Below are 13,456 nucleotides of genomic sequence, written 5' to 3'. Positions count from 1 at the left end.
GAGGTGCGTTCTAGCCCCCTGAATAATTAACATCTGTACGGCTAGCTGACCTTGACAACCAACTGGCCCAAGTAGTGTGCACCCCCTCCCCCCCAAATAGCTCACAAACCACTAGAATGCTTTAAATTAGCTGATGACATCATCTTACTTAGCCAAACCCCAATTGGCCTTCAGCGCCTTATTAGTCAACTGGTAAAATACACCCAATTGTTGGGCTTGGAATTAAACCGTAACAAAACAAGCAGCATGTTTCTCAACCTCATCTCTGAGAACCACCTCCCCCCCCCCACCCTTTCATTTGGAAAGCCTCAGGTCAGCTTTTAGAATTAGTTAAATCTTACAAATATTTAGGTGTGCACATGGACGCCCAACTAACCTTCAGAGAGCGGCTCTCCTCTAGAAGAGCTGCTGCAAACAAAATTCAGTTCGCCTTCAACCTGCTGCAAACAAAATTCAGTTCGCCTTCAACCTGCTACAAAAAAAAAATCATGCAACACATCGCATCAGTATCTGCTTCAGGTAATCGGTGCAAGGTTTTTACCATCACAACTCACCTATTACTCCGACCTTTTGAAGGTGAATGACGTCACCACAATAAACTTGCTCCAATCGATGTTCTTTAAGAAATGATTCGCTCTCCCACAGCATACTTCGCAATATCTGGTTAGACTGGAGTTTGGCCTGTTCCACCCAGGTCCAGTGAGGAGTTATCAAATTCTGCTGGAAACTTAAAACAGCTTTATAAGACTCACTAGTCGGCACGTGCTGGTTAGAAATGGGAAGGCAGAATCATTATAAAAGCTCATGGCCAATCGTCCTCCAGCAGGCCATTTACGCCCTAAAACTAGAACCAGCCAGGAAGTCAACCATCGAATTCGCCGCCTTTAAGCAAGCAATAAGAGCGCAAAACTGCAATCTTGGATCATGGACAAGGCAAACTTCCACCTAAATGGCATGTGTGGGCAGTCGTGCAATCATGCACTTCCTGGGGCCCACAGCCATATTTGATCACCCATCTTTCAGCTGGCACAAAGCACTTCTTACTGCTCTTCCAACTTGGCGAATTTCCTTCAAAGGACCCTGTACCCACCAGACCTAGCCCAACAATCACTGCCGTTTGTGTGGTCACAGTCAAGAAAGCCTACTCCATCTAATCTGTGTGTGCCCTATTCTCCTATCATCCAAGGAGGACATTGCCACACCCAGCACTGAGAGCCCTTTAAATCTGGTTCTGTCCTCCTGCAGTAATGACACTCTTGAGCGACAAATCCATCCAGCTAGCATACAAGACAGCCAGGTATCTGCTTGAGGCAGCAAAGCAGCTTCCACAGCAAGCACTGCACGGCCTTAACCACAATCTAGTATCGACAAAAGGGCCAACGTTGGAAGCAGCCCGGGTCTAACATCAAAAAGCTGCAACAAACTGAGCGAAGCCCCGCTTTTCAGCACTTGAGAGACTGTCAGTTTAAACTATTTCAATTAATCTCACGCCTAGACCCCCCAGCAACAGGGCAATGGAATCTCGCCAATCAGATGAATCTCATTCGATAATAATCACAGGTCACAGTTTTCATTTATTACATGCACTTTAATCACTAACAAGCATTGGTCACTTTACATTCACAGGCACTTTAAGCGGTGGTTTTTGGAAGGCCCAATTTAAAACGTTCCTCTTGCTCGAATTGTGAAAGTCTGTGCCACCAGATGTGTACTCAGTGCTGCCTTGTTTTAATGTGATTGTCTGTTTTAATTTGATCTCTTGTGGACGTTACCAATTTTTTGCAAAAAATATTCAGATGTATATTGCAATGCTTTTAAGTAACTGGAAATAAAGAGCATTACGTGCTATATCATTTTGTATAGCCCACAGACACCGGCTTAGTTCCTGCAAAATAAAAAAGTTTAGTAAATTCAAATAAATAGACTGTACACATTTATGTTATTTTTGCGAATCCCCAGTCTTTAAGTGTTTGATCAGTGAATAACACTAGGTTATGACTGGAAATCTAAATGGACTAGAAAAAGCAACTGCTTAGGTGCCTTCTGTTAAATTCTCAAACTTGCCAAAAATATGAGACCATAAACCTTCCAATTTCCAGAACATTTGCTACCAGGCTCTTTAGTTGTGGCTGGGGAGGTTGGGGACAGGAAATACATTTCTGTTCCCAGCTTAAAATGGAAAGCTGTGTACAGATTTTTCTGGTTGAGGCTATCTAGGAGGTTATTCCTTTGCCTGGGACCTGAAGAGCAGGCTAGTGCGAAGGAGGACAAGTGAACAGTTAAAGTTTGCTCAAACACGAGTAGTTGATGAGAAGCCTAATGCAGAGTTTGTTGGCGGTGATTAGCGAGAAGGGCACGCGGCACTTTTTCAGCCACTGAACGGATGCAATCACAGTTTTGACCCCTTTCTTCCTGCCAGAGCTTGAATGGTCATTGGGCTGTCTCAGGTTACAACATCCTGGTACTAGTTGGAGAGATGACATAAAAGACATGCTGAGGGTTGTGAATAGCATTCGGGTTCTCATAATCCGGTTGCTAAACCTTCTGTCTCATTTATCCCTTCGATGACTTCTTTTATCCATTGAATGTAGTCTGATACGCGTGTGTAGACTCCATATTTGCCTTCCTCAGCACAGCCTTCGCCCCAGCTGATGACTCCCATGAGGTACCAAGTATTGCGGAAGGACATCACAAACGGTCCTCCACTGTCCCCTTTGCAGGAGTCCCGGGCCTCAACGCTGTAACCAGCACAGAACATGCTACCTGTGATGACCTGCTGAGTGGACTTCATGCAGGTCGTCTGGCTCACCACAGGCAGACTGACCTTGAGGAGGAAGCGGCTGGAGGGCCCCATGTACCGGGTAGACCCCCAGCCGCTAACCATGCCTGTTTCTCCTTCCTGGAGCAGCATGCGTGCCAGGCCAGGGTTGGGTAAGCAGATGGGAATGGCAAAGTCATTGAACTGTACCTCACTCCTCAAGTGTAGCAGGGCAATGTCATTGTCAAAGTAGAGGCCGTTATAGTAAGGGTGGAGGTAGAACTTCAAAACAGCGATCTTCTGCTCATCCTGGTCGCGACGGAACTTGTCAAAGTCGCCTATAAGAATGAAGAGAAAGAACAAGGAGTTATGTTCTAGGTAATGCTGAATTTGTTTGGATCTAGTAAACCACGAGTTTATAGGTTGTGCTGCTAAGAACGCCAATTGGAGCGCAAGTATCCTGTTTAATGCACCATTACTTTGAAACTACTAAAGTGGCTCTGGAATGTAATGAACATGCTAGAGAGACTAACACATGTAGAGGATGTTAGGACTAGAATATATACTGTTGGAAAGGTGGGAGAGCAGGTAGTAAAATGTAGATGAATTGCCAGTGGAGGGAAGGATAGGAGCAGAAAAAAAAGACCCATGCATAAGTAGGTATACATAGAGAGTATAGGACAGTTTTGTTGGGAGCAGGGAGTGTAGAGGGGGAGAAACACAAAGATAGATACACATTGAGGAAAAAGATCACTCTTTGAAGTCAGGAACTGAACTGCCTAGTACATAAAGCTCTATGTTCTGCTTACCAAAAATTGACATTACAGAATCTCAGTTATCCTCGCACGTGTATCAAGACCTCTGTGATATTCGACCAGCCTACTTCCAAAACCCCAACTTTCCAGAAAAAATAACTCTCAAATAAGGTTTCTCACACCCCTAATGTTTGCAGTTCCATTCTGCCCCAGCCATCTGAATCAGTCCAGCCACAAAGTATTTAAAAACAAGCATTAGTAATGCCAGTAGATCTGGATTTAAAGGAATTTTTCTATGGACTGTGAAGCTTTACAAGTTGAAAGCATGAGAATAGATATGCATGTGTGTGGAAGCAAAGAACTGTAGAATAATATTGGTGTACGTTAAAAGGTCAGGTAAAAGTTGCATTTTCAAGCCAGACCTAATAATTCATGTAGCCGTTGTCCCATCTGTGCTTATGCCATAGAAAAAATCCACACATTATCTAGAACACTTTAACAGCATTGCAATGTCATGTGTGTCCCCCTGAAAGTTAAAGCTCAGGCGGCTGGATAAATAAAAAAAAAAGATCATAGTTGTGTGAAAGACAAGCACATTTTTTGGGGAGCACACAGCTTCTGCCCAATCAAAACATGTACTCCTGACTCCCACCATGTGGGCAGAGCCCCTCTCCGGGAGTTTATTACATAATTGTCTGGGAACAGGTGGCTGTCAAGCCAGACCATAACAATGGGCTGAAGTCCCTCTTATTTAGTGGTACAGACACCTTTAATGATTTCCATAACCCAAGAAGTTCTTTCAATGTAGATGTTCCCATTTTGTCTCCTTCTTCTCCTGGTTTATTAGTGTTGTGATGGCTCTCTTGCATGGACTTCCACTGGCAATGTAATTTTGTATAATTTCTTCCTCTTCCTACCCTTTTTGTCTGATCGGTACAATTTTTTGTACTTTGTACACTACTTGTGTTAGTTGCAACTATTTGCCACTTTGCACCCCAAGTATAGTGTTTTGCTGCTAAATCCATATATTGTATGTGTGATATAGAACTCCTACATAAAGGGAGAGGAAAGGATGGAGTATTCATGGAGGGGCATGATCTCTGTGCATATTCCTGATAACTGCCTTAGGTGGCAGTGTTGTGCATGGCCTAGTAATCAATGGTTAACTGCTTATTTAAACAGGAAGGAGGTGGCTTGACTGACGGTGTAGGCAGGACCTGGCTGTCATTGCGCACAGGATAAGAGTGTGATTCACCAGGTGAATAGATAGGCGTACCCGAATTCTGTCCGGGGAGGGTGTTCTGTGGTGTTTTTTATTAGCGAGTGACTGAACAACAAAGATTTTGGAAAGACTTGTTGGCCCTGTGAGAAATTACCCATATAGGCTGGGAAAGACCTAGTGAGAAGGCTAAGAACTGAATGGCCAATAGTAGGTTTACCCTGTGCAAATGGATGGTGTTCCGCTTCAACAGTCCAGGGGTGTAGCTATCAATAGTGCAGCAGGTACAGTGGCACTTAGGCCCTTTGGGCCTACATCACCCCACATATTTCCTTTTTTTTTTTTTGCCATATTCGGTAACGCGGGCTCATTATCTTTGCTTCTATGGCACCTCTGCACCTCCACTGCAAGAATGTTGTTCCCCTCCAATCTGAAGCATAGAGTGACAATGATCCATGGGCAATATAGCACACCGGAGTCCTGCTGGTGGGAAGCAAGTCAACACGTTGTTCGTATACGGCCATCAACTCTGTTAGTGAGTCTGAGAACTGGACATTAACGTCTACTGTCTTTTGTGGGTATTGTCTCCAGGTCTGCAGTAAACCTAAACAAGTTTCTAGCCCTAGAAGCTTGGCATCCCTCTTCTGGTTGTTTCTGAACATGTGGAAGGGTCATAAAGCCACACACTCTGCACAATGGAGAACTCAATGGTGCGGATCTTTTTCCCCTAAAGGTTGGGGGAAGTCCACTAAAGAAAGCTACAGAGACCTGGGAGAAGGTATCTTGGGCATTGGGACGCAACAAGACCTGACAGACTTAGCAAGTTGACTTTCACACACAGTGGACAAGAGGCTACGCAGGCTTTGAATGCATATGTTTACCATATGACTCTTATGTTTGTTATGTGGAATCACATTCTTCTCCCCTGTGGAAGTGCAACTCCTATATTTCTGGAGCTTCCTCCATTGAGAGCAAGGGGCATGCAGTATGGTTGTCTGTGGTCATTTGGAGAGAAAGACACACAGTGAAACCTGAACTCCCAAAGTACCGATGAGGGCCCTGGAAATGTAAGGTTGTGAGAGAGCAGATGATGCATTTAGGAGTCTACACATTGTCACCCACTGTTCAGACAAGGTAAAGTAGACTTTCCACTTCACGCATGCTGGTTCAGCTTCCTTATTCCCAATTGCTCGACATTCGGAAAGCGAACAACAACCTAATCTTTGGGTTTTAAAACACTTGGGTGGGACTCAAGGACGCAAATGCAAAATTTTCAAGAGCAGCTTCTCTTGGGGCATCTGCCTTCGGGGATATAAGGGATATGATTTTCTGATGAAATGCAGGTATTAGGGGGGCACTGTACATGCAAAAGGATAGCATAAATGCAATTATTTCAATCCATTGTAACCTATGTTAGATTACAGCCACTATTTCCCTTACCTATGGTGACATGATGTGGATTAACATCCTCAAAGCAATGAGAGGCAGAGATTACCCAGCGACTACTGATCAGGGTCCCGCCACAGAAATCCTGCCCTTTAAAATTGCGGATCAGGACCTGTTAAGAAAATAAGGCAAATTAATAGAAAGTGGAAAATGCAAAGCAGGATTGTGGTAGCATGAGTATAGCTTCTAGACTAAGGAATGCTCCAAATGGAAATGGATCCCCAGGCACTCTACTAGAAATGCCAAAGCAAATTAATATATGTCCCGAGATGAAATAGATCAAACGTGCACTTCTAAGTGCTCAGTTGCATGATACAAAATGCTGTTTAGCCAAAGCCATATATAATCTCAAAAGAGAATTGCTCTGTTTTCTAGATTATCAAGATAAAATCACACATATTCTTCCTAGCTCATATCTTTAAACATTATCATAAACACGGTAAAGTATGAGTTCGTGTTCTTGTTTTCATTGTCTTAAAATGCGTTAAGGGGCATATTAAGGGGCCTATTTACCAATTTGTCATGCAGCGCAGCAAAAAACCTTGCTGTGCTATGTGACCCGGGTAGTACTAGTAACCCAAAGCAGTCCTCGCAATTTTGGCCGACCAGCCCCCGGGAGGGGGAGGGGTTTGCAAATGTGAAGCACTGCTGCTTTTGTACTGGGGGAGACATTGCAGCACTGCTACAAAACCAGCCCCCACCAACAAAAACTTCCCCCGCAGCTGCAAAACCGGCCTCACCCTTCCAACCTCCCGGGGAAACGCCTGATGCCCGCTACGGCCAGTCCGGCCTTGTGTGCAGTAGTGGAAGGTCATGAATGCACTGTATTTGACATAATACAACACATTCCTGACTTTTCCCAGCGCTAGCGCACAATGTGCTGCCTGGCACCAACGCAGGCACTCTTGTTCCAAGACACAGAGGTGCCTGCGTGGTAAGCAGAATAGTTTTTGTATAGGAAGGGGCACCTTCCTGCACAAAAACAATCCTCTGAGGCATTTTTCTCTTTCGTGCTTCAGAATGTAGCCACCATAGAAAGTGGAAGTAACGAGGAGAAATAGGAATATTTCTCCTTGTTGTGCCTCACTTGGGGAGGCGTAGCAGTTTGGGAGCATTCTCAGGTCTACCACTCATGGTAAACCTGGGAATATGTCAAAAGCCATGGGTTTTGTGTGGGAACTCCCCCTTCCCAGGGCAGAGTAATGCAAAACAGCGATTTGCGCTGCACTACTCTGGATTTATCAAGCCACTCAGGCCCATGCAAAGTGGCCTTGCGTGGCTTGATAAACCACATTTTCAGGATAGCGTCCCACATGCACCCCATTGCGTGGTGCAAAAGCAACACAACCCTTTCATGAAATATGGCCCTAAGCTGCCCAGCCATGTGGGTTATGATCTTCCCTTCGCATTGACCAGGACAGTTTAGACATTTCTTAGCCAAAATGATTAACATCTTATTAATAGTTGTTCTTTTAGATTCACTTAAGGTGATTCTGTTCTCAAAAATATTACAAAAACCTTTATTTGATGTAGATTATTTGGATAACCATTATTCTAAATCCACTTTTATATTTTTTAGCAAAACCATTAAAAATTGGTGGTTGCTTGACTAAATAGACCTCTGATGACCATAATATTGTTAGCCAGTTTTAATCAGATTTCCTTCTTGGCCGTATTTTGAGATGGGAAAGCTGCAGATACTTCCTGATTTCTAATATATACTGGATGATCTGTTCATTGATACTATTAAGTCTCTCAACTGCTTGGTGTGCTATTGAACCTTTACAACCACAAATGAGTATTGGTTGGTGGGTCCTCGAATGGTTTATCTTTTTACGTTGACATTGAGGCACATTTGAATTACCAGGGCAAAGTGTTTTGTAATAGAGATATAGAAAAGAGTACCAAGGCTATTGCAGCTTCCAAATGGATCACATTTTGCATTAAGTCGCTTCCCTATGGCCACAAAGTGGGTGCACCAATACCCACGTTATATATATTGATCTTGCCTCCTTGTTATTGACTGTTTACTCCTCTGATTGGAATATATATATTGAAATGTTGCATGTCCTTAAGTACTTTATTAGCAGTCATTCAGACAGAACAAGTGGAAAACTCCTCAAACATTGGGGCCTATTCATTAAGGTAAACTTCCACATAGGTAAATATACACATGGGTTTTTGAGTAACTTTACTACTTTTGCTTATCCACCATTCACACGTATAACGTTACACTAAAGTGTACTTGCATGTCTCCACATCATGAAATAGGGTCTGGAGCCAAATTTGCAGGTATAAAGATATTACTGCCAAGAAGGAGCATTAGTAACTACAGCACCATACATGGCCCATTACTGATACACCATCCCATAGAAAATAATGGAGTCAGGGACTTAAAATAGATTCCCACATAAGATAATGGTAAATTAAAATTATATATTTTTTACTTTTTTAATATTTGAATAAATTATATTAGATGTTAAAAAACATACTTTAAAAAAAGTAATATTATTTATTGATAACGTTATTTTAATGTTTTCATAAATGTAACCTTCATTTTATAAATATAACGTCATTTCAGTTAATTCTATACATAAGTGTCATTTTAATACACAATTAAATACAAACATTTTACTTTAAATATCTTAAATTAGATGAAAAACAATATTGCTAGATAGGTTTTAAAAACTTCCATCTAAAGTAAATAAACATTTAATTTAAAATTAAATTAATAGCACTGTAGCATTTGTTTTATTTTGTATTACAGTTAAAATATTTATGTTCCCATCTAGGGAACGAGTTGAGGAAGACTCTTATTTACCTAGGAGACGCAAAAGTGGTTGTTTTGTTGAAACCAATAAAACTTGCAATAAGGAGACTTGGAAATAATTATCTACAGTGGGTTTTAGCACATGATAAACAGCTTTTAAAAGTGTTAAAGAGAATTTTCCTTCCTAGGGGTGCTTTAAAGAAGCCAGCAATTTTCTTGTCTTTGTGTTTTAGATCTGGGGGTCCACTACACTTACTTGAGGGGTGTTGGAACCTGGGATGTCAGGTCACCTAGGGTAGCCTGGCCTAGGGTAAGTCACAAATACTAGAGGCACATGTGTGAAGGTTGCAAACCACCCAGCAGTAAATTAACGCATTAACACCCAAAAATGACACTACACCAATGTTGGAAAAATATGAGCTTGTTTATAAAAATAGTTTTTGCTCTTTTGTCTTTTAAAATTTCAGTTTAACACATTACAGTTTGTCATGAAAATAGAGACACTTTAACAGTTGCCAAATCTCTACATTAATCAGTTTTCCAATTCACTACGCTTTTACATTCAGTCATAGGATTTGTAACTTCCTCAAAATTGTCAGATTAGTCACTCAATTTGGCTTTAAAAGATCACATCACAGTACAGTAGCTCCCAAAAGAAGCAGCTTCTATACTTCACTTAAATGGCCCTATATAGGCTCCTCACCAGTTCTGGCCACAGTAAGGGAAAGAGGTTGGTTTAAGATAGTTTGTTCACTGAGGGAAAACCTCCTGTGGGGAAAGTGGATTCTTCAAAGTTCCCTAAAAGAGGCTTGGTATCATTCCCCAGTCTTAGCTCATCCCTTGTTTTGCCACACGGCAGTCTGATTCCCTTTTAGTTGACTCACTGGCCTCCAACTTCCCCCCCCCTTCGCATAACCTCCTTACTTGGTCTCAATGCGTGGGGCCCCTGAGGCCAGTATCTCTGTCCCACAGTGAGGGAGGTAACCAACCTCCTCTGGCGCTCGTTGCTGTCCCTCGTCCCTCCTCCCCTGCTCGGCACCGCTCCTCCTTGTTAGAGCGTTAGCAGAGGAAAAGGGGGGTTTCACGAAAGGGGAAGCGGCGGTGCTCGCTTCCCGCCTACTTTCTCACCGATCTCTCCTCAGCTTGATCACGTCGTCTCTCTGGCAGCAGTGGTGTTTCCGCGCATCTGGTGACTAGCGGCACCAGACCGGAGTCTGCCTCGGCCACGCTACCGCTGACAGTGGCTTCCCCACGGGCCTGCTTACTCCAAGACCCCTCCTGGAAAAGGGAAGTGGATCCGCCTGGGGCATGCGCGATAGCACCCGACTTCCTTCAGCCAGCCCTCTCTCTCTAGATCAGTGGCACCACCACAACAACGCGGCCGGTCCGGGGTCCTGCACACGGCGAAATCAGCGCTGCCTCTTAGAAACCGGCACTGCTCACTGGATATCCAGCCCCCTCTCCTTCCTCTGACTCGAGAGGGGAATTGGCGATCTGCCGACTGCGTGTCTGGTAAGGACCCACAGGGTCACAAGGCACTAGCCTGCTTTACCACTCAAGGAGATGGGGGATAAAACTAGTTCTCCTCACATGTAGGCTCCTATTCTCTACCCCTTTTCAGGGACTTTTTAACCCCCGGTGCTGGGTAGAGGCTGGTGATAAAGGGGCACTCTTTCAAAGTCTCTCCAACTGGGCAGAGGACTGTGCTGCGCAGCGCTGCAGTCTCCTTCTCACCCCCCTGTATTTCTAGACTAGGGGTTGGTCAGGCGCCCAGGGTCTCCAGCCATCCAAAGCAGCAGGGTCAGGACAAATAACCCAAGGGAGGAAGGGTGGTGAATCAATAAGACAACCCTTTGACTATCCTACCCCCACCTTCTGCTACAGCCTGTCCTCCAGCTGACTCTCTTTCTGGTAAGACCAAATGGCTGACCAGCATTCCGCCTTTTATAGGCTGACCCTCAGAGGTCCAGAAGGGACCAGATGGTTCTGGAATGCCCTACTCTATCCTATGGGACAGATTCTAGGTTTGTCAGTTGGGACAGTTGGTAGCCACCATTTTGTGACTCCAACTATTTTCCTGTCAGGAAAGGCCTCTAGGCCTGAGGTGAAAAGCTATGAGGGTGAAAGAACACCCATCCCCTTTACCAACACCTTGAAAAAGCTAGTGGACACAAAAATTAATGAAAGTATGAGGGGCAAAAAGGGGACAAAATAAATAATAAATTGGAGGGACTACGCAAAAAGCCAGACAGGTCTAACAAGGGGTCTTTGATTATTTAGAACACTAAATATTATTAGTAGATCCATATAGCATTTATACATAAAAAAGCAAAATGTAAAACTGAAAACTGTAAAATTCTCTGTAAATTTGAAGAATTTGAAATCGGAGGCTAACAATTAACTTGATATCCTGAGCTTGATTTGTGGGAGCTGCACGAGTACAGCAAACAATATGTATGATTAGGGATCTCAATTGAAACTCCAGTATGGAGACAAAAAAGAGGGTATAATTGGAGCAAAAAAACAGTGATAGGTTAGAATTGAGCACAATCCTTTTTCTCAAACTCAACCCCTACCATTAGAATTAAAATGTTGAGGTTTGTATATTTATTTGCTTGTAAATTGAAGACGATATTTAATAACTTGTGAATTTCTTTCATGTATATTTGTTTTTGTACTTTTGTATATTTTTTTAGGTTCAGATCATATAAATTAGTCAGGCCAGGGTCCACGACAATCATACGATTCAGAACCACCCTTTTGGACAGCTCTGACTGCAATTTTTAGCTTGAAATATTTGTTACTATTGTTTCGGTGTTACTTGTATAGTTTCGTTCTATTACAAAAAGTAAAGTCCGAGAGAGTATTGTTTGATATTGACATTTGTATCTGCTTAAAATAGGTGGATAAAGGTAACCATGTTGCATTCATTATGGTGACAATACAAGTTTTAAGTACTTTTGCACTTACAAAAGTCACATTGTGAAATAAAGAGGGAACATGTTGACTCTAATGTCCAGGTGATCCATTCAGATACCATTTTTGCTTGTAGTAGTACCTGTATGCCTCAGGTGCAAAGTAGAGACCTGTTATTCCATATATACCACAAACAACATGCAACTATGAGGCTGTTTAGATTTATCCAGAATTTCCAGGCGCACAACCAGAGTATCCGTAGAGTAAGTGTGAGAACTTTCTAAGTAGTGGGTATAGGCAATGAGGCGAACGGTAAAACCTCACAACCGTTCGGGGATGGACCAAGATTGATCCATACGGAACATGAAAAAACAACAATGCCCCTGCACTATACAAGTGGGTATATGATTATACGGTTTTTACTATTGTCAGGCAAACAAACATTAGAGCACCACTAGAAACAGTAGATACTTTCAACATTCAGTGAACATGTTTGACAAAAATGAGGTGTCAATGCGTTCCGTTGTTGGTGTGAATATTCGGTTTATTGTTCCTACATATGGGCCAACACGTGTTTCATCGCAGGGAAACAGTCTGCGAATCTTCAGGGCCTCATGGGTGAGGGGCATAAACACATTGGTTTAGCCGTAATGTGTAGTCATGTTTCCTGACTATCACAGCACTAAATATTATTCTGAAGAGACTTCGTGAGACCTGATGAGTCTCGTAATTAATTAAGTGTAGTTTCAAACGGGAGGAGAGAAAGAACAGGCTGCACAGTAGTCGCAACGCTGTTATGATAAGAGGCAAGGCGGGTGCACCTCCTCTTTGTGAAACTCCCTCTTGAGTTTCCCGGCGCCGTTTTCCATGGACGGTGCTCTAATGTTTGTTTGCCTGACAATAGTAAAAACCGTATAATCATATACCCACTTGTATAGTGCAGGGGCATTGTTGTTTTTTCATATACCACAAACAACGTCCGGTGCATAAAAACTCCCTCAAAATTATAGAGACGGGAAAACCGAGAATATATGGTTAGATATATCAAATATGTTAATTTTGTATGTTGCAAAACATCCTTGGTGTGTCAAGTATAACTCACCCTCCCCAGGGATGGTAGGTTTTCACCTACTCCAAGGTAAATGGTGCATTTTACACATTCTTTAAATAATGTAAAGAAAAAGTCATAGCTTGTAAAGTTAGCTGAGAAAATACAATCTCTCATGGCCTATAATATTTTTGTTCATTTCTACATATTACTTTGTGCAATTTTCCCATCCTGGCAATGCAAATATACTTTCAGCGATCTGCCATGACGGAGACTCTCTTAAAAAAAATTAATACATCTCCTAGACAACAGAACTAGATTTATTTAACAGACCCATATTGCAGTCTTATCTCTCGGTTTATGTGCAACCTTACAGATTCAGCCAGTGTCATAGAATAGTGTATGAGAGAGCAGAAGTGATTATCCCTCAATGTTCTCTTTAAGCACATATTTGGTGATGTAAACAATTTGATCTCACACATTAGCTTTTCAGTTTCTGAAAATTCACACTGCCTGAGTGGAACGAAAAACATAAAAGTATTGA

General features: G+C 42.6%; 1 protein-coding gene across 1 annotated transcript in view; it reads right to left on the bottom strand.

The window, feature by feature from the left end:
* Positions 1–1,573: 1,573 nt before the first annotated feature.
* The window catches only part of LOC144791363 (coagulation factor X-like), a 231,930-nt gene continuing 220,047 nt past the window's right edge, over positions 1,574–13,456 (bottom strand). The window contains exons 8-9 of the mRNA XM_078666038.1: positions 6,173–6,290; positions 1,574–3,096 (exon numbers count right to left, since the gene is read on the bottom strand). Coding sequence (XP_078522164.1) covers positions 2,522–3,096; positions 6,173–6,290 — 693 coding nt within the window. The 3' untranslated portion in view covers positions 1,574–2,521. The remainder of the gene's footprint in view (positions 3,097–6,172; positions 6,291–13,456) is intronic.

The sequence above is a fragment of the Lissotriton helveticus genome, chromosome 11, assembly GCF_964261635.1.
Source record: "Lissotriton helveticus chromosome 11, aLisHel1.1, whole genome shotgun sequence".
In the NCBI taxonomy this organism is placed as follows: Eukaryota; Metazoa; Chordata; class Amphibia; order Caudata; family Salamandridae; genus Lissotriton; species Lissotriton helveticus.
Note: the sequence above shows the minus strand (reverse complement) of the source record. Positions and strands in the feature narration are given on the sequence as shown.